The 22,603-nt window shown below is 37.9% G+C and overlaps 1 protein-coding gene across 4 annotated transcripts; it reads right to left on the bottom strand.

Annotated features, from left to right (window-relative positions):
- LOC113545214 (coiled-coil domain-containing protein 190) lies at positions 1-12,751 on the bottom strand. Of its 4 annotated transcripts, none has more exons than XM_053241948.1 (5): positions 12,535-12,751; positions 11,773-11,905; positions 8,414-8,592; positions 8,186-8,318; positions 1-2,370 (listed from the first exon to the last, which is right to left on the bottom strand). In XM_053241948.1, the coding sequence occupies exons 3-5, from the start codon at positions 8,589-8,591 to the stop codon at positions 1,827-1,829; spliced, it is 855 nt and encodes a 284-aa protein (XP_053097923.1). In that variant the 5' UTR covers position 8,592; positions 11,773-11,905; positions 12,535-12,751; the 3' UTR covers positions 1-1,826. The 4 variants fall into 4 exon arrangements, with proteins under 4 accessions (XP_053097923.1, XP_053097924.1, XP_026800227.1 ...); XM_053241949.1 differs by having other exon boundaries at positions 11,805-11,905; XM_026944426.3 differs by having other exon boundaries at positions 11,773-11,823.
- Positions 12,752-22,603: the final 9,852 nt, after the last annotated feature.

The following is a 22,603-nucleotide window of genomic DNA, read 5'->3' as shown; positions in this document are numbered from 1 at the left end:
ATCCAGGAGGGAGTTATACACTCAGCGAGCACTTTATTAGGAACACCTGTACACCTACTCATTCAGGCAATTATCTAATCAGCCCATCATGTGGCAGCAGAGCAATGCATAAAATCATGCAGATACGAGCCAGCAGCTTCAGGTAATGTTCACATCAACCATCAGAATGGGGGAAAAATGTGATCTCAGTGATTTTGACCATGGTAGGATTGTCGGTGGGATTGTCTGGTTTAAGTATTTTTATGACTGCTGATCTCCTGGGATTTTCGCACACAACAGTCTCTAGAGTTTACTCAGAATGGTGCAATAAAGAAAAAACATCCAGTGAGCAGCAGTTCTGTGGATGGAAACGCCTTGTTGATGAGAGAGGTCAGTGGAGAATGGCCAGACTGGTTCGAGCTGACAGAAAGGCTACAGTAAGTCAAAAAATCTATCTGTACAATTGTGGTGAGCAGAAAAGCATCTCAGAATGCACAACACATCGAACCTTTAGGTGGATGGGCTACAATATCAGAAGACCACGTCGGGTTTCACATCTGTCAGCCAAGAGCAGAAAGCTGAAGCTGCAGTGGGCACAGGCTCACCAAACCTGGACAGTTGAAGACTGGAAAAACGTAGCCTGGTCTGATGAATCTCGATTTCTGCTGAGGCACACAGATGATAGGGTCAGAATTTGGCACCAACAGCATGAATCCATGGACCCAACCCGCCTTGTGTCAACAGTCCAGGCTGATGGGGGTGGTGTAATGGTCAGGTGACTGATTTGCAGAACATTCCACTTCTTTGCCTTAAAAAAAGTCTCAAGTTTCTATTGAAGTATGTTTCAGGTAGTTTTCCATCTGCTGTCTGAAATACCATCCAATGAGTTCTGAAGCATTTGGCTGAATCTGAGCAGATAATATAGCCCTATACACTTCAGAATTCATCCTACTGCTTTCTTCAGCAGTCACATCATCAATATATACAAGGGTCCAAGCCATACACACCCATCAGGATCAGGTGGTATAATTCGAATCACAAGCAGTTCATTCCGTTCTCCATACTCTTCTCTTCCCATCATTCTGGTACAAGCTGATCTTTGTCTCAATCTCTCCATAGGATGATTGATGATTTTTAGATGTTTTTGTCAAACTCTAAATTATTCTTCCTGTTTTCGAGGCTTACCATTGGTTTACATCATATGGTAAACTCTCTGTATGTAATCTGGTGAAGGCTTCTCCTAATTGTTGACTTTGACACAGATACACCTACCTCCTGGATGGTGTTCTTGATCTGGCAAACTGTTATGAGGGGCTTATTCTTCACCATGTAAAGAATTCTTCTGTCTTTACCAGAAGTAAACAAGTACAATCCCAGTGCTCACATATTACGAAAGGATTTAACCCAGAGATGGATGTTTTTTTCATGAGGTAAACTTATACATAGCTCATGTCAGAGCATTAATATGTGCTCCCAAAAACCCACCAAAATATTGACAGTAAACTGCAGTAAGCAGAACTGAAAATGTAGGTCATGTTGAAATACCAGTTGTATTTATAGGTTACAGAGTTTACAAAATGTTTGTAATTGACCTAACCCAATAATGTAGTCCAGTATATGAATGTTATGCTAAAATTTAAATAATGCAGTTACTAGAGCATATTACATGTTTAGGTATACATGACTGTTTTGACCTTGGGGACATTTGACTGGTCTCCATAAGGAAAATTTCTTTCTTTTTTTTTTAAATTAAAAAATGCAACTTGTGTAGATTAAAAGTGTGTGTGTGCTCACAGGTCTCAACTTAAGTATATATGAGTGTGAAGCAGACTAGTGACACTAGTGTGTTAGTGAGTGGTATGTGTGTCTCTGGAGTTGCTTGAGAATATCTCTCTGACGCTCAGCTCTCTCTCGCACAAAGGCTGTCCTCTGTGTCGTATGTATCGGGCTTTGCGTGCCTCTGTCAGTGCTTGCACAAAATCAGGCAGTGTGTGAACCATCCTTAATTGGCCGTCAGGAGCATGGGTGTCAGAGAGGGGAGAAAGAGGAGTAGAGTAGGGTATTGTTACATTCATCTCCTCACCCTTTTCTGTATATCTTGCTCCTATCTGATCATTTTCTCTTTGACTGTCTTTTGAACGAAATCCTTGTGTTTCCAGTGCTGACCTCTGTCCCTCCCTCCTTCTATCCCTGTGTTTCTTATTCTGTCCCTCCCTATCTCCCGCTTTGTTCTCTCTCTCTGGCGTGGCTGGAGGAAGCATGCATGGGGGCTGTGGTTTGAGGTCTGGCAGACATACAGGCACTGTAGCATTATCAGCCCTGTTTTCACCACTGCTGAGAAAGTCCTGAACTCGAGCCTGCAGGGAGCAGATGGACTGCGGCTTCCCAGACCTACAGAGAGAAACAGGAATAAAGGCAGGATTACAGTTTGTTCTTTGTCATTGCTGAAACATTCACTACTCAACTGTGCAGTAGGGCTTTCTGGAGTAAAGCCCACAGAAATATTAAATAATGGCCTCTAGGAAGTGAGTTCTTGAATTGCATCACACTGAATGCAAAACTAAAAAAGGAGAACTTCTGATATAAACTGATGAAATGCATGATTGACACTTATAATCTCGGTGAGTGTGTGTGTATTTGCCCTTGGTGCTTTTCAAGCATCTGGAGCTGCTGATCCTGTTTCACTGTTATCCTCATGCCTTTCAGGCTCAACAACACTCTTCCTTGCCAACTTTCCATTTTGAGAGCACTGATGGTTAGGTTTAGTGTGTCATGTAGCTAAAGATTTTTAAACCATTCATCTTTCGGCCTACTTATAATTGAGTGCCAATCAAATTTAGCATGGTGTATGAATTGAATCTGCAATGAAGAAATATTAGATAACAGGTGCTTCCAAAAGACTTGCAGAGTTCTTTCAGAAGTCTGCCTCAGCCATCCTTCACTAACTCAAACCCAACCACAAGAGTCTCTCCATCCTGCAATCTACCGCATCAAGAACTGTTACTCATGAACCTTGAGTAGAAATATTCTCTAGCTCTGGAGGCGATTTGGCAAAGATACCACATTCCAGAAATTTTGATGTTCGAGTAGCATCCTTGGAGTTCTGCAACCTGGCAGCAGATTTCATAGCCACTAGACTTATTTTATTTCATTTCTATTGATCCATTGGCCATGAAATATTTGCACAATGTAAAGGGCAAATGGTGTTTTCAAATAGCGGAAAAGGGATGTGAAATTGTGGTTACAACAAAAGTCAAACTTTCAAAAAATAAAGATTTGCAGAGAGGAGTGAACAGAAACACATGAAAATATGTATTTTTCCAAGCATCATGAATTTAGTTTCAGGTTATAGTGAAACTGAAGTATTTAATTTACTAAAAGAAAAAGATTATTTGAAAAACTCATCTCAACATCTGGAAGACACTGCTGTGATACTGATGCAAAATCTGCAGCATGATTTATACCATACACTGAAAGGAATTGGTACAAGATCGTGCTAGGAAGGTGTGCACCAGTGCTGAGCCTATAATACAACTGACAAATTAGAATATTTCACTGAAGTGGCCTGATTCTGTGCTACTCGATCACAACAAACCCAGGCTGCACTTCTGCTCCCTCTGCAGCATCCACAGGCCTGCAGTCATCAGATCAATGAGCCTGACACAGTTAGCAGATCAGTATCATTGTTGGAACAGCCCTCTAGTCCTCATTGTCATCATCATTAGCTACAGAAAGTCAAGTACCAAACGAGTGAGTTAACAACATACTCATTATGCTGCCACTAAACTGGCTCACTCTGACCCTGTTTGCATCTTGATTTCTAATCACAAAAATAAATCATGCACAATTTACTGAAACAATATGCACAAGTAGAAGACGAATGGAAATATCTTTTTGCTCCTGCTTTTTAAAAATTCCCATTTAACTGACACTGTTAGGAGCTGGGCACAGTCAGGCAAAAGCCAGCATGGAATAAACATTAGGATTAATCAGGTAGTCAGTCTGGCTCCTTTTTGTGGCCTACTGAAAGCCTGCAACACAGATACCAAAGCTGGCTGTAATTCAGCAGGAGTTGGCTTACGACTGCGCGGTCATGAAAGAAAGTCTGTTTGGAATTAGAGGTGTGCATGATTATTTGAATATCTGGTTAACCTTTTCAGTATTCAAATACTGAATCACTATTCGTATACACATTGTGCCCTACATCCACATGAGAAAATACGAAAAAGAAAAGGCACATCCTGAAATATTTTATGCACAAAGCAGCACTATCGTAGAAGTGTGTATCAGGACTAAAAAAAAAACATCTGCAGCGGGTGGCTTTTATGATGCTTGATTATGCTACATTAAAGATTTACATTTATGGCATTTAGCAGATGCTTTTATCCAGAGCACCTTTCCCCCTCTACCAGTTAAATGAATATCCATTCATTAACGCTTAAAGAAGGCACATATCTATTTGGAATAAGTGTGTAATAGAGGAGGAGTGAATTGCAGATGAGAAGGCCTGAGAGAATATGAAGGAGGGGACAAACCAAGGAAAAGAACGAAGAGGGAGGAAGGGATGAGAGAATGATGAATGATAAGAGCTGAAGAGGAGTAGAGATGACAGAGAAGCTGATGGAAGCATTTTGATAGAAAAGGAGGGCAGGGAAGGGAGGGAGAAAGCTGAAATGGTGTTAGATGCAAAAACATAACTTGGGAAGAAGAGCTAGGATGTTCCCATAAGCCCTCTGCCTAATTGGCATAGAGAAGAGAAACTGCCAGGATGGCCTCAAGTCCACGAAGAGAGAGAGAATAAAATGGAGATAAGTTAGATTGTATTACAATTACAAGAATGCTCAGAATGGTCTGGTGGACAAAGGTGAATATATTATGAAATTTCTTTCTGTTTCTTTTCTTTTTGTCTCTCTATGTCTTTGTATGTATTCACCTTGGTAGTGTTTTTCCTCTAATTGATTGTTTCCTTCTGTGTGTAAGTGTGTGTGTGTGTGTGTGTGTGTGTTTGTGTGCATTGTCTCATTATCAAATTCAATAGTGCAAATATCCAAGGAAATCCCAGCAATCGCAATGAACACATCTGTACATTTATACTCCCACACACTCAGACGCTCACACAGCTCGCATCTTAATAACTAGAGCAGGAGATATAATTTAACCACAACACACAGCCACATAGCACAAAGCGAATCACACCGACCTTACACACAAAGGTGCTTGCATCCTCCCACTCTTTTAACACAGCACACCATCACCTGCCTGTACTGCCTGCAATTGCCTGAAAGTGGCATTATAGCTATTAGGGTCTTCTTACTCCACACACACACAGCCAGCAACCTTTCAAACCACTTCAAACCAACTGTATTTTTATATAACAGTACGTCAATTTGTGCTTCTATCTGCGGGTGCTCTTAGTACTCCACAGTAACCACATTGTAGCTGTGAACTGTCACTGGAATGCATGTACATCATATCTATTTAACTCTAAAACCTAGAGAACTTACTGAGCTAAGACAGACATGCATCACACAGTACAGCATTTAGATATAAGAACTGTAAGCATCTCAAAACAATAATACAAGGAACATTTCACAGGCGAAAGATCTGACAATGTGTTCTCTTTGCATAATGTACTGTTTAGGTCTTGTTTAAATGAGATTATCTCTAAACAGTTTAGACTTTTTAGCTTATATATAGCATGACCTCATTTGTTACCTAATGTTCTTAATAACATTTGTAGCTGGATTTGTGATTATGTTACTGGATAAATCTGTAATATGTTGTGATGAATATGTTACATATAAATTCATTTCTTCATTAATCTTCAGTAACTGCTTTATCCTGGTCAGGGTTGCAGTGGATCCAGAGCTGATCCTCGTAACACTGGTGAGAGAATTCACACCGGATGGGATTGAACTGGGGACCCTGAAGGCCGCAATGCTCCCTGCTGCACCACTTTTATATGTAAATGTGTGTTTAAATATGTAAAGATAGTTTACCTAATCATACATATGCTTTATGATTTGATGTACTCTTGAATTCTTGAATAAAAATAATGGAAACTTAAACTGGAGAATTTGTGTACTGCACATAACTTTCACTACATCCACTATCTAACTATATTATATTATATTATATTATATTATATTATATTATAGTATAGTATAGTATAGTATAGTATAGTATAGTATAGTATAGTATAGTAGGGGGCATGGTGGCTTAGTGGTTAGCACGTTTGCCTCACACCCTCGGGGCTGGGGGTCCGAATCCCGCCTCCGCCCTGAGTTTGTGTGTCCTCCCCGTGCTTCGGGGGTTTCCTTCGGGTACTCCAGTTTCCTCCCCAGTCCAAAGACATGCGTTGTAGGCTGATTGGCATTTCCAAATTGTCCGCGGTGTGTGTGTGTGTGTGTGAGATTGTGCCCTGCGATGGGTTGGCAACCAGTCCAGGGTGTCCCCTGCTTTGTGCCCCAAAGTTCCCTGTGATAGGCTCCAGGCCCCAGCGATCATGTGTAGGATAAGCAGTATGGAAAATGGATGGATGGATTATATTAAATTATATCTGAAATATGAAAATATGTTTGTAAAATATTTTAAACATATTGTTTAATATATTGCTCAAATATTGTAAGTATGTTTGTAAAATATTTTAAACATAAAAAGTGAAAGTCAGTTACAGCTGATTTTATCGGGGTAGATCCGCATCTCTCCATAGACTTAGTATTAGCCTAATACTGAATCATGCCCATATAATGCAGCATCTACTTTGGGTTTTTTTCCTATATGCATGGTGTTCACCACTGACCATACAGTACAATGACACAAATACACCTTTCCTGCTACGCCTGATCTATGAAACTTAAATTTACTCTATACTTTTACCTATACCATGTTACTTAATGTTACATGTATTCTGATTTGGCTTTGATCATTTTTTAGATCATTAGTTTGTTATGTAACCACCCGGAGTTTGATGAATACAAAGTGGGCATCTGACATCATGCCATCCACAGGATACATCTAGTTTCATTTTTGAAGCCCTAGTCTGAACTGCTACTGCTTCATTCCCTTTGAAGTTGTGCTGCGTCAAGAGTGAGCACAGGAGTTAACATTCCTCCCTAACTCTCTGGAAATGAACAATTCAAAACCATGGTAACCTCAGATCTTCCCGAAATTACGTGCACTGACTTCAGTAGGGGCTCAAATTATGACTGACCTTACAAACATGTCAAGCACAGGTTACAAAAAACGAACTTTCAAGCAGCTTTTTGGGAAGTTTTTTAATTAAAAGTGTCTATGAGAACTTTTACATTTACATGTCCTATCATATAAATCAGTCTTTACGGACTCTTGTGCATGTCATTAAGACCAAGCTTCAATACTGTCATCAATTTGCTTTTAAAAGAGCTGCTTCCTGGAGAGCATGTGAGAGGGAACACATAAATGTAATTAGGATTTGAGGACAAATAACACATTTTGTCACATTTCACCTATTTGATATGCAATAAATCTGTTGACACTTGACAATGTTGCTCTCTTGTGTCTGAGTGTAATCCTAAAAATGTGATATTCTGATCGTTTTTTTTTTTTTTTTTTTTTTAGGACAATATACAAATGTAAAGTCTTTATGAAGATTTTATTCTATCTTTCTATCTTGGTTTACAGAAAATGTAACATGTCATATTTTTAGGTATTATAAGGTCAATTGATAAAATTCAGTCTATGCTCTATGAAGACATGGTGTGTTAAAGTTGGAGCGGAAGATCTCGAGTGTCCTGCACAGAGTCCTGACCTCAACCCCACTGAACACCTTTGGGATGAACTGGAACACCGACTGAACCCCAGACCTCCTCATTCAACATCAGTGTCTGATCTCACTAATGCTCTTGTAGCTGAATGATCACAAATCCCCACAGCCACGCTCCAAAATCTAGTGGAAAGCCTTCTCAGAAGAGTGGAGCTTATTATAACAGCAAAGTGGGGACTAAATCTGGACATATGTTCAGCAAGCACATATGGGCGTGATGATCAGGTGTCTACAAACTATATAGTGTATATTTGATATGTTCAATTAAATATATGCCATTAATATGCCATTACTAATCTTAAAACTTTCAAAGCAGCAATTAATTGCCATGTGTGCACACATTTAAAGCCTCACAAAGCAAAAATATGAAATTATTTACCAGACCATCACTGCTGTCCTCACCTGTGCCTGTTTGTCTCCCTGTCTGCAGGTGGGATTATGGGTAAGCGGGTCTTGCTATAGGACACAGCAGGGTGGCTGAGATCGTGATTGGAGGGTCGTGATCCCACAGTGTTCAAGCCTCTCCACCGGTTACCTGAGTCCAAGTTAGAAAAATTCACACGTGAGATTTAGAGAATTGCTGCCCTTAAAACACAGATTAGAAAACACTCTAAACATTCACGTACACACCTGTCTTAAGGGCGATGAGATGGCGGTGTAGTGCGTGTTGCTCTCGGGTCAGTGTGTTAAGATGGTAGCGTTTGGCCTCGTCGAGCCTTTGTATCCCATGAGCCAGCCTGGCTTCAGCCCTCCTCTCCTCTCTCCTCTGGGCCTCGCTTGGCCACACTAACCAGTCTGTACGACGCATGCTTTACCAACACACACACACACACACACACACACACTTATCACAGCTAGAAGAATATGACTATAGAGTGGACCTAAAGCAGAATGACCTCTAGAGTGAACTTTCCACACCTGGAACTAAAACTTGATAAAATACTCAATATTGAGTAAAACTGCAATTAATACAATTTACTGCAAAACAGGGAGTCTATTCCTTTCAGGTTGAAAGCTTTCTATCCTCTTAGTGTTACTGGACCTAGTTTTAGTAAATCTTTTATATTCTAATGTAAAAAAAAAAAAAAAAAAGTAGGTTAGACTACTTAAAATATTAGTCTCACACTTCTTGTTAGTTATTTTGTTTAACAAACTCTTATCAGTGGCGGTATTAAAGGACACAAGGTCTATTGTACATTAAAACTTTACAAAATAATATGAAAATGATACATAGAGTGATATTCTTTTATGGGCAATGGTGTGTAAACCACTGACTGTGCTGGGAACTACAGTACTTCAACCGAATACCTTCATTAGTCCCATTTCAGCAAGGAAGCTACTTGCTGCCTGTCAGGGTTTTGACAGTGAAGAATGTGAGCAAATAAAGCAAACTGGCAGCTCTCCAATTAATCTCCCTCTTGCATCAGCCTTATTAGTTTGTAATCCTTTAAAAATAAACTGAGTTTGCTCAGGTTGTAATGGGATCATTAAGTGTTTCATGTTGCTTAAATGGACGTGATCAGTCTTTAGATAGTTGAACATTCTGTCCCTAGAATTCATAACAGTTTTGTGTTACTACCATAGAGTTAAAATATATAGAGAGTTCACTGATCACGTGAATGCATACTTTCATGGAGAACCTACACCATTACCAAAACGGGAATCATCTGCACTTATGAAGAGCCTGATAGCCCAATAGCTCCGGATCGCAAGCACCAACAGTATATAGTCACATAGAGCCAAAAAAAAATGTGTTTATAATTTTTATGTAGTTTATACACTGCCAGCTGTCTAATTTATGTATACTTGCATAGGTTATTGTTTCTCATTTTAGACGCCATAATGACAGCAACATACAGTCATTGGACAGCATAAATTGTATAACAGACAACTGCACAACTGTGGTCTCGCTATGTGTTAACTCTATATTGTTCTAAAATGTCAATCATTTTAAGAAAATTCCCAAAGTTTTACAACACACCGAATCTCTTTGAGAATAAGTTATTGAGTGTTGTTACTTTTACATGTTAATACAGTGGCCAGAGTGTCATGAGTATTACCCATAATGCACTACAAGACTGACAAATACAAGATACAATTAGCATTAGTAGCTATAAGCTAATAAACATTCTTTTACAGGTCACAAACTCATGCTCTCCTAAACTCCTGAATTTTTAGTTGACATACATAAGTGGAGTCATTGCCAAACCCTTTACAAATGTTCATAATCTTGGAATAATTTTTTGATAACACTCTCTTTTGAACCAAATATGAGGTCAATTAGCAAATCTCTTTTTATTGTCCAACTTTAAGCTATGTTTAGGTTGAAAGATGCTAGTTTATTCTTTTATAAACTCCCTGTTAGATTAATGCCTTTACATTTCCATAGGCATATTTGGTAAAACCCTAAATTCAAAATGCTGCTGCTCAATCTCTTACCTATATCAAGTGATTTAGCACACTTCACACCCATGCCTAGGCAATGCTAGTTTTACCATTGCATTTATTATGCAAATGTTAACAGTAATGGGCTCACTAATGGGAGTTGGGAGTTGAATTAGTCTTCTGTATCCTACAGAAAGAAGTCTCTGTGCCTATAAGCCTTATAGCATGCAAGTTATTCTGCTGTATTCAGTGCTGAAATATTAGTCCACTTTGTGCATTGTTAAATCTGTTGTATATTTCGTTTATGTCCATTTTACGATGGGGAGGCAGTCAAGAGACTGTCATAGAGACATAAATTATTAGACTATTACAAACCATTTTCCAACACACCTTCTCCAATCTACTTTATTAGCCATGCCAGCTGGTAGGGTTATAACTAACCTGGTTAGAAATGTAGATCTCCAGACACAGGACTGTTAAACACTGCTTTAACTTTAGAAACAACATTGACATACAACATTTCTAAGTGAACGATTAAACTTTACATTCAAATTTAATGTTTGCATATGTGAGGACTGGACCTGGCCAATTGAGTGTGGTCTTGAATGTTGAATGTTGTTTTCCAGAAAGTTTGAATTCAAATTGTGCTTGCACGTTTGCAGTGATTGTGGTCCAAGTTTGGACAGGGCGTAAAGTATGTGTGCTCACAGCTTTGTTAACATTTGTTGATAGAAACATGACAAGAACGAATAACATGTCTCAGCTTGTAGTGTTTCAAACCTCTCTAACCTTCTTGTCTATGATCAGAGCTACTGTACAAACTCAACTCTCGCCCCTTTCTATGTATATCAGTTCATTTTGTTTTCATTTGTGGTGCATTTCTATGTAGACTAAGTGCTTCAGGTTAATATTGACCTGCGTGGCTGACGATGTTGTTCGGGGTTCTTCTCCAGAGACCTAATGGTTCGGCTACCTAATATTTGGGTGTAATAAGTGCTTCAGACACCAATATGGACCCCATTATGGGTTCTTCCTCATTCTCAGATTTATTCCGCATTATGAAAAACTGCCTGGAATGCTAATTCATACAACATGCACACCTACTGAATGTAGAAAGTGCTGTCTTTGTCACTGTTGAAATGGTTATTATATCAGCAACATCCATCCATCTATTCATCAATCCATTCAGTCAATCCAATCAATTTATCCATACAACAGAATGGACTTTCTCTTGTTATGAAAAAGAGAAAAGATTACATTAAAAACCATCATGATTTGTTTGTCTAGCTCTCTACATTTGGCCTACAATAAAAGTCAAATTTGCATTAAAAGTCTTGATGGTTATAATGCAGTCCATGTTTCGTCAACAATGCAAAATCACTAATTAACATAACAAAAACAGTAGCATCTTAAATTATGCCTGACAAGCAATTAATTTGAAACACAATTGAGGATCAACAGGAGAGAAAGTCAATTTAATTTCCCAGCCTTAATTGGTGACAATTATCTGATATCAAATTACAAGTCTTTAAGGCATAATAATAATATGGCCATAATGTGTCTTATGCATTTGTATCAGAGAGACTCTTCTTCACTAAACTTACGTTATAGAAGCTATAAACAGTTGTTTCCTCACCAGCTTCTTTTTTCTCCCGCTTGAGGTTTATAAGACAAAAATGCAGCTTGTTATATTAACAAGAAACTGGAAAGCACAAATCCTCTGTCCTGGAGACGCTCCTGTGGCAGAAAACTTAGTGACCGTTACAAAGCCCTGACACCCGGGACTCCTTCCATAAATATTAAATAAATATCTACTTACAGAAAACTTTACTGTATCAATGATTATACATTTTTCTTTGTTAAATAACAAAAGGTTTATTAACATGTCTATTATTAGCCTTAGATTATGTGGAAAATCTACCATATATATATATATATATATATATATATATATATATATATATATATATATATATATATATATATATATATACAGTATGTTACAGTTATAGACATAATATATTTTTTTTCTAACTTGGAAATACTGTTTTGTTGTAGAATGCATGGCTATAAAACCATAAGATACTAGAACATTGCATGTGATTAATACATTAAAACCATTAACCTTATTACTATGAATACTAATATTCTGTACCTAATTCTAAATCTTTCTGCATTATAACATAGTTCATATTTACAGTGTTAAGTATCTTGGACACCTATTTCAATGTTTAAATACATTTAATTGCATTTAAACCACAGTGTTTAAGGAGACCATAGATTATTGAGCTTTCATTAAATGATGGTAATTAAAATTTAAAAATCCATATTAGCATTTCTGAAATATTACCATGTTTGGAACTTACCTTAAAGAGGAATATGATTCTGAAATGCTGGTTTACTTAAGAATCCAGACATATATTTGCCCATAAAAAATTAATATTTGCTTGCTTCTATAGCCATCTGTGTAGAAAGATGGAAACAACTTTAAATCTCTGAAGTTTTCAAATGTCCACTGACTCATAAAACCTGAAGAACAGATGAAAATTTGTTCATTCCTGGTCAGTTGCACAAGTTGCTTACTTGACTATCAATGAATGTTTGCTCTTGTAGTCCCCTATGTCCCCTACCACCTAGTGGGTTACCAAGGGCAACTAGGGCACTGGGTAAAGAAATGTGACCAGTCCCACTGGCAGATCTCCATAGCTACCAGAAAACTTTTCTAGTGATTGAGTGCTTGGTTGATTAAAGCAAGCTTCTATACTTTTTTTTTAATAGACCAAGGTGCTTCAAGCAGGAGAAGTTCCTAGATAGTGGATGTCTTATGTTAACTTTAAAAGGCTTTTCACATAATTGCACCCTTTTGTTTGGCAGCGATGCTGTGAGAGTTTAACAAGGCAAACATATGCAACAGCTGATTGTGGATATCAGACAAAGCTACCTCTCAAGTGATAAATACAGTAATCATTGGATTTACACTGGACCTGCTGTTATAGCAGATATTCAGAAAGCTGTTTTTTTATTTGCATACATTAGCATCATGCTGAGCATTGATGATAATTAATGAAGTGAGACAAGAGTAATGTGTTTACAAGCTCCATCTGAGGCATGTACACCTATAAATCACCTAAATATGTGTTTCCTAACTTACTGTTATGTCCAAAGCAATAATAATTTTAACGCTATGGTAGACTCGGTCTCATCAACTCTGTGTATAGTTTAACTGATGCACATGCTCATATATGCAATGTGATCTTCTATGGTGACAGATGGTGTCATCCTATGGGCATAAGTAAATAGTTACTGGTTTTAATTTAATTAGCAAAAGTGTCATAATGATCATTATGTAGTGAAGTATATTAAAATGCCTAATAAGACAGGATTTCCTTTGTATATAAAGTTTGTCACAGTCCCTACCAACTCACTGAGGAAAACACAGAGAAATGCCTCAGGCTAATTTATAATAATATCTGACCAATTCAGGTCAGCTTTGTAAATGGCAAGTTTCCAGTCCCAGCTGACGTTATGGGGAAAGAGACCCAAAGACATTTATCTCTGAGCAGCAGTGTTCAGCTGTCATGCCAAGCTTGGATTAAGAATTAACCTGAGAATCATGGAGCACAGAGATAGGCCTGAACAGGGAAAAGAATGAAAATCAACTTTGTGTCTGATGGTGCAGTAAAGTAGAAACAAGAACTTTGTTCTGAAATGTGAACAAGAACTATTATTTTTATATCATGAAAGGGATTTTGCTAAATTCTTCCTTTGTGTTGTTTAGTTGTTTTATTGGTATTGTTCCAACATTTGCAGTGTTACTGTAAGATAGTACTGTGTTATGATCCAGTCACATTTTCTTAATGTGCTATTTGGTGCTATGATGGTACGAAAAATAGAGAACGTATTTCATGATGATCAGGCTCTTGAATTGCTTCTCGCTCCCTCATGCATATGAACACTGGTCAATTTAAAACATTGCTTTAATCTCAGAATGGCAAGAGAGTAGTTCATCTGCATCTCCAAGAGGAAGGATGCACTTGCATTTGAATTTCTGTGAAGCTTTTCGGTGTACGTCTCTTTTTTTTTTTTTATCGATTTGAAGAGCAGAAACTGTTTTTAGCACATGCCTACAGCAAAAAATTCTTAACCTCTTCTTAAATCTCTTTTTCTCTCTCACTTTATCTAACTCACTCTATTCCTCTTTTTTCAATCTTTCCCCCTGCTCTCTCCCTCTTTCACACTCTCTATCTCTCACTCCCTCTCCCAGTATGCCTCAGTTGCTTTCATGTACATGTGAACACTTACACAACTCTCATGCTTATAGGTGAAAACAGAACCTGAGGGGCTGCATGTTTGAAATCAGAGGGCCTAAAGTGAGCCTTCGCTAATGTGTGTACACTATTTTATGATTTTAAACTTGGTATTTCTTGCTACACATATTTCTCCCTAATGGAGAAGCCAGGTCTTTGGAAAAAAGGCATTAAACCTGCACACTCACACACAAGTAGCCTCAACATCAAACATGGACCCTGAGAGAATACAATGTACCAGCAAGTGAGAGAAAGCAAGAGAAATTGGGTCAGATGGGTCTGCATGTTTCTTGAGATTCCTCTCACATTCAGTCTGCTGAATCAGCTTTTAAAGCAACGTGCAGAAGAGATGGAAAAAATAATAATAATTTTTTTTCTAATGTTTACTTACACTCAATGTTCCCTCTAGTTTTTTCCCATTTAGGTTTAATAGAAATAAACCTATTTTTATTTGACAGACTCATTTGCTCTTTGAGCAGAAATATGCCATGAGCTGCAGATTTTGCATCTGCTCTGCCCCCAACTGGTTAGCATTAGCTGACTAGCATGGGAAAACAACACTCGGCACCACCACTATGCTACTGAGGTTTAATGAGTGATTGTCAGCAGTGTTTTAACAATATGCATGGCTTGCTAAGTTCACAGCTAATGTTGCTAGCTTTCGTTATTTGTGGTTGGGACTGACTCTGGGTGGCGGTGGGACTGTCTCTGTTTTGATGTGTATTTGCAAAAATAAATGCAATGCTCTTATGAGAGTCAAGTGTACCTGTCAGTACTCCAACTGACAGTTAACTTTTTATACATATTTTTATGTCAGTATTCTGCACAGATTTTATTTCTTCTGCATGGGAGCATCATCAGAAGTGTGCGATCTTGTACACTCTCTGTAATGCATTGCTGGCAAAGGCACAACACCATTTATAATCTCATTGGCTATCTGCACCTTTTCTGTGCAAGGATCTCCATGCACTTATTTTTGGCAGTTTGAGAAAGAGATAAACCCTTGAACAGTGACAACAAAGCTTTTTGGAGAAAAATATACTCACTGAATCAAAAAAAAAAAATTGCAAGGTTCACTGCATTCTATTCTGGCTTACCAAATCACTCTGTTTCCAAGTTATTCCACATGAGTATGTTTTTGTTGGGTCACCATTTTCACAATTTTGTCCCGCTACATGTTATGAAAACAATAGTCTTAGTTTAACATTTGCAAGGTCAAATGGCCTGTTCTTGTAAAAGTAGGAAGTCTGTTAGGCCACTTTGATGAAAACCATATTTGTAAGACATCAGAATTCATGTATTCCCCTGCACTGCTCCACGCACCTCACATTTGTAGATATATTGTATGAATTAATTTCACTTTAGTGTGTTTTCCCATTTCTTCTATATCACTCTAGCAATAAATAGCTATTTCAGTTCAGTAGACACAGACTGTAAAAGAAATAAAGAAAGAAGCTGCACTGATAACTTTTTTGCTGTTAGAAATACAATATCAATAAATGCACAAGGGCATGAAGAATTTAGTGGGGGAAAAAACAGGTTAAAACTAATGATAGACATCTAAAGACTTAGTTCTGGATCATAAGACTATCAGTGTTACTATTTGGGTCCACTATTTGAATTCCCTTCCAAACTGAAAATGATCTTCCTCCATCAACTTGGCAAAACACATATGGGTAGCTGTCAGAAAAATAAAAATGATGGAATTGCAGTTTAACAGGTATGTTTTTTGGATATAAAATGTCTACACACCTCTGTTAACTCTCTTAACCAATCACATTCAAATTCATGTTCAAATGTTATCACACACCTGTCATCAATGGAGTGATTCTGATTAACTGCAAATAAAGATCGGCTGTTCTCATTGTGGATCAGGATCTCATTGTGGAAAGGTATCGATCAGCAGAGTCGAAAACATTAGATGTACCATGGAACACCATGAAGGCCATCATCAACAAGTGGAGAAAATGTGGTACCACAGTGACTTTACAGTCAGAGCCCAGATCTAAATCCTATCAAAAACCTGTTGAATGGCTTGAAGAGAACTGTGCACAGGAGATCCCCTTGCAATTTGTTAGATCTGGAGCATTTTTGTGATGAAGAGTGGAATAAATTTGCCAAATCAAGATTTGCTAAGTTGGCAGACTGTATTCAAAAAGACAGAGTGCTGTATTACAAGTAAAAGATGCTTTAACAAAGTATTAGTTAACAGGTGTTCACACTTACGCAACCAGGATATTGTAAGTTATATCTTTTTCTTTTTTCCCCTAAAATATTTCTATTTGTTTTTCACTTGAATTCTACTGGTTGCTATTTCACATTAAAGGTAGAAAAAGATCTGACATGATTTATCTTGGTTTCTTTTTTTTTATGTCACAAAAACCTGCAATTTTAACAGGAGTGTGTAGACTTTTATATACACAGTATGATGCAAATGTGTCCTCAAAGGTACCACAGTGGTCCCAGTTGTGTACTTTAAATGAGTTTTAAAGGTACACTAGATGCATTTTGTCAGGGAAATAAAAGCAGAAGTGACAGTACAAATGGTAGAAATGACATATCATTGAGGGTACTACTCTACTTACTGTGCCTTTATAAAGACAGGTTAGTACATCGTGTCCTGTGATTCTGATTTGTATCAATTCTGATCATTAGGTTTACCTTGTACTTCAATATTTATTTTGAGTTAATAAAAACCTAATTACCAGTACATAAGCAATGTATTTGGTCTTGTTTGTGGACAAAGACAAGCAACCTACAAAGAAATATGCATAAGAATCACACCTACATGTATCAGAATATGTCTTAGGGCATGTCTAATGTTTGTCTCTCTTTCATATTTTACATATTTAGCTCCGAGCCTCAGTTAATGAAAACATGTTAGATAAATAATTAATCAAGTGGCTGCTTGTGTGTGCGTGTGTGTGTGTGTGTGTGTGTGTGTGTGTGTGTGTGTGTGCTTGTCTTTTGGAGCAGGCATGATTGACAGGCATGAGTAAAGCCCATTAAGTTCTAATTTTAGGCCATCAGTTTAAATCTCTCATTGAAGGCAAAGACTGCCCCTCCCTCCATCTGTTCCCTGTAAATCCCAATAACTAATTTAAGTTACCGTGGAGCTCTACAACATTCTCAAAAAGCTTTATAGGCATTTCTGTGTTTTTGCGAAATTTATTTATAATAAAAGTAATAACTGATAATGACGTATAATGACATCTCGCCAGGATTATTTTATACACAGAATCACTCACACACACATTCACGCACATACACAGTGTACTGTAGACAGTTTCAAAAAGGCTAAATCCCTTCTCTGTTTGTTAAAGATGTCGGGTCAACAATAATGAGTCTGTGCCAATTCTCTAGCTAGTTATTCCCAGCTGCACTGCATCTGAGGCCCACACTCACAGCTCAAACAGCACAAAGTTTAGCTCTGTATTAGAAGCACCAGTGCATGAACAGGAATCTCAGTATGTACCTGAAGTATTTATCTACATTTCCACACAAAATCAATAATAACTATTCAATTGTGAAGTCAATCTGGAAGGTTTAGCAGACATTATCCAGTTCTGCTGTAGCTGGAAGAAAAAAAATAGGTATACCTAATAAATAAAATTTATTTACTTCCCTATCTCATATTTAATTTCACTCCTAGCTTCTTTCAGGTGTTGGGTTTATTCTCTCCAATGGTCTCTGTGGTCATGATTTTTTAAAACATAGCCTGAGTCATGTTACAAATCCATGTAAAAACAAGAAATTCTGCAATGACGTTCACTTGGATATGTTGCTTATAATGAGAAAGGTATCGTTTAGGGACAGTGTGTGAGAGAGACTCATTATCAAACCTCATTACACTCCAGTGACGCACAAAGCATCACTGTCTCTCCCTCTGTCCTGGGGGGTGGTTAAGTTGGGAAAGAGATGAGATTGAGGTGGAGAATTCTTGCCGAAGACATCCAAATCAGGAAAAGGTGTCAGCAGAGTCTGACCTGCAGAGCAAGGATCCCAAATGAAGCCAGCACCACCCAGATGAGCTGCAGCTCTATAATGAGCTTCATGCTCTCCAGAGAGGCCCTTCCCTATTAATGAATACAGCCCACTATAAAAAGAGCAAGGTACACTGGGGAGAAGGCTGAGAGGCCAAATCAAGCAGAGTGACTCTCATTTGGGATGAGAGAATGGTGGCATCAGCCTGTGCTACATGGAAGAAGGGTTGAAGGAGTGGAAAATGGGAGATACCAAGTTTAGGGTCATGGGAATGGAAAATAGAAAAAAGGAAACTCACATTTTGGTCTTGGTCTTACAGAAGCCCTAAAATGCCATTGATTCACACATTTTCTGGACATTATTTACTCTGATAATGAGTTCATTTTATTTTCTTCCCAGTTATCTTGTTGTTTTTTTAAAATGTCACTATTATGGAATAAGATACCAAAATCATGATGTATATAATGTGCTTTTATGCTAGTCCTATTCTAAATTTGTGTTGAATGCTAATAAAAGGAATTGTGTTTTTTGTCAGCGACTTTAGGCTACTGTCTACCTTAATTTTTAGGAAATACATAAAAATAATGTTTTCTTCACTAAATGTTTAAAAAACATTTTGGATTTGTTAACAGTTAGTCCAAGATAGTAATCAATCCAGGTATACATTTTAACCTTGTTGGTATCTCACTTCTCAAAAACACAAAGAGTCTTTGTGGTAAGAAAATAGAAAAACAAAAACTAAACTGATTTTTGGGAAGGACTGAAAAAGAGGAAGAGAAGAGAAGCTAATTAGAGTAAACCTCACAAACAAATATCCAAGTAAAATAATATTATACTTCTATTGTAGAAAAATACTGTATGTATTACATACAGCAAGTACCTATGTTTTCTTTATAAATTAAACATTGCAGATTTATCCGTTGAGAAGCATTTCACTTGTCTTGCTTGTCAGAAACCTGGCATTTGGGTCACAGGCGTCTTCTCTCATCGTCCACGCCACAGGAGAGTGCTGGTGAGAAACGCTGGTCTTATACACAGCAATAGAAACATAAGACACAGGACACTTTACTCTGATGACTTTTATTATTGGGAACGAGAACAAAGTTGGCACTTTGCTGTGCCGAATGTGTGGACAAGTGAGAACCACACGCAGTCACAAACACACTCAAAGTTGCTGAGATGACACAATTGCACACAAACACTGGTGCACTCATTCATTTGCCCGTTCCCTCGGATGACACATTCAGCTTTTCCTCACCTCAGTCTTTTAGTGCTGCCATGGGTGAGCTTCCATATCAGAGTAATTCAAATTAAATTCAAAATGAACTCCGCACCTCCCACCCCAAAATAATCCATAAATATTATACAGTACTTCTATGATAGTAAAATATATGTGGTACTTAATATAAGTTACGATGTTTTCTTTAGATAGACATAGCTCCCTGTATAAAAGAAGCATTGACGATTGATCAGTTGACGAGCGTCCTGCTTGTCAGAAACCTGGCATTTGGGTCACAAGCATCCTCTTTCCATTCACTCATACAGAAAGAAAGGATTTTGAGTGAGACAGGCTGGTTGTGGACAGAGTACAGTGCACATGGGTCTACATTTGCGCCAGTTCAGCAAAAGATCTATCACGGGCGCATTTAAGATGACTAAAATGTGCGAGATCTTATCAGACGCTGATGAGTGACTGCACTCATGCCTAAGCATGGCCAACCATCTTAAGGATATTTGGAGAGATACAGTGCTAGACCTAAGTTTACACACCTACTCAGAGCCGTTTTCATTACTAACACTATTTCACACCTCAGTAATAGTCATAACTATGAAATAACATGTTTGGAATTATGCAGTGCCAAAAATGTGTTAATGAAGCCAAATATAGTTCATATTTTAGGTACTTCAAAGAGACACTCTTGGTATTTTGCCAACACATCTTCCTGAGATAGCTGCCAAGGATGCTTTTCCAATAGTTCCTATATATGCAAAGCACTTGCAAAAAAATAAAAAATAAAATAAAAAATTAAAACCTACATTTTGGGGGCAGATCAAATAGTCCAAATATTGTAAAAGAATTGCTAGATTTGAATATCTTGCATTTGTGGTTTTCATTTTAGAAGTAAATTCATACATAGGCAACTTATAATTAATATTTGCCTCAGAAACAGAAGACACCATTAGATTAAAATGGCTTTAAAATTATGAAAAGCCCTATTTGGACAGTATTAGTTTCCCTGTGATAAAACTCTTGGATCCATATGACTATTAACATTAACTAACATGGGACAGGTTTGTTTCTAGCAGGTTTATTTTCCAATGAACCCTGATGTTTGTATCACGTATGGTGATTTGATTACACTACTTAACCATGAATTTGTTTACAATCTACAAGCATTATAAGCTATACAGCTAACCTTTAAAGGATGAGTGGAGAGTGTAAAAAAAAAAGAATTCCACAGTAGCATCTGTAGTAGATCAAATTAGCTGATGCTGTCTGTGAATAGACTTAAAAACATACATTCAGTCAGGTGTGTCCAAACTTATGACTGCTCCTATACATGTGTTGGTCCAGTGAATCTACATAAACCCACATCTGACCCAAATGCTCTCATACAAATCTCCTGACCAATCAGAGGTGATACACATCATCACATATCCCTGTGTTGCAAAAAAAAAAAAAAAAGGGGCATATTGTAAAGCCATAGCAAATATCAAGCAGTATTGCATTTTTATATATATATATATATATATATATGTGTGTGTGTGTGTGTGTGTGTGTGTGTGTGTGTGTAAGAGCAGCATTGCTACAGGATTGGGTCAGGGTCAGGGCCCCTGTGTGATGCTGTGTGTCACCTCTTACGTAACAAGAATACAGCTGTCTCAGAGAAACACACAAAATTCCTACGGAGCAGCGGCACACAGCCAGAACCATGCAAACGCACACTAGAGCAGAAAGCGCTGTTGATGCTGAAGGACTGATTTCATCCCTCAATAAAGAGGAAACTGACTACCCCTGGATTTTTATTATTCTATGCTCTCTCTCTCTCTCTCTCTCTCTCTCTCTGTCTGGTTTTCTGTGGAGATAACAATTCTACCTACATGTCTGAAAAAATACCCACTTTACTATATAGTGCACTAGTTAAGGAGGCTTACTATTAGGTATATTATATTTTTGTCCTGCTGAAACCCCACAATGCACTGCAGTATGTTAGTCTATTATAATAACATAATACAATAGTACATGAAGAACGCCCATAATGTACTTTGCAGTTTATAGGGAATAAGGAGGGGGAGTGTGTGTGTGTGTGTGTGTGTGTGTGTGTGTGTGTAGAATATAGACTACTGTAAGGTGCAATGCAGTCATGGATCATGTTATAGATCTGTGCACTTTAGCCTCCTGCTCTATTTTGGTCATCAGTAAGTAGAAACACAGCTCACACACATGCTCTCATATACAGTACATCTTGCATACACACTCTCTCTGGCATGTCCCGGTCAGTTCCACTTTCTCACTTTTTCAGTTCCAGAGTGGACAATTAGAAATCAATTTGTTTTGTCCTTTATTTTTTAAAATCCATTATAATTGTATATTGCTTATTCTTTTTTAATGTATATTGTGTTGGTTAAAAGGCTGAAATACGGCTGCACCAGAGACTCTGCTGTGAGTTATTCTCAGTGAGCAGCAAGCTGATTCTGTAGCTTTGGCATGACAAAGTCTTTCGATTTTTTTAGATTCAGACTCAAGACTCTATCCTACTGCAGCATTCTGAACGCATGCGAGAGAGTAACAGAGCGCGAGCGGGAGAGATGCGAGAAATCAATAATCGATAAAAAAGTATGACAAGAAAGTGCCATTATGTAGCTTTGTGTGTGTGTGTGTGTGTGTGTGTGTGTGTGTGTGTTCGTCTAAATGTGTACATCTGTCAGATTTATTTCTGGGCTTTGTGCTTTCTCTCTGCAGCACCCTTCTCCTCTCCTCCCAGCCCCATCAACTGCAGACCAGCAGAGCAAAGAGACTCTCTCACACAAGAGTGTGTGCATTTGCATGCACTTATGTTTGTGCCATGTGAGGAAACTAACTTTTCCAAACATCCCGCTGAGACTTGAACCTAACCCATACTGTCTCTGTAGCTGTTGGTTT

The sequence above is a fragment of the Pangasianodon hypophthalmus genome, chromosome 19 (genome assembly GCF_027358585.1).
Source record: "Pangasianodon hypophthalmus isolate fPanHyp1 chromosome 19, fPanHyp1.pri, whole genome shotgun sequence".
NCBI lineage: Eukaryota > Metazoa > Chordata > Actinopteri > Siluriformes > Pangasiidae > Pangasianodon > Pangasianodon hypophthalmus.
This window is presented reverse-complemented; position numbering and strand designations above follow the sequence as displayed.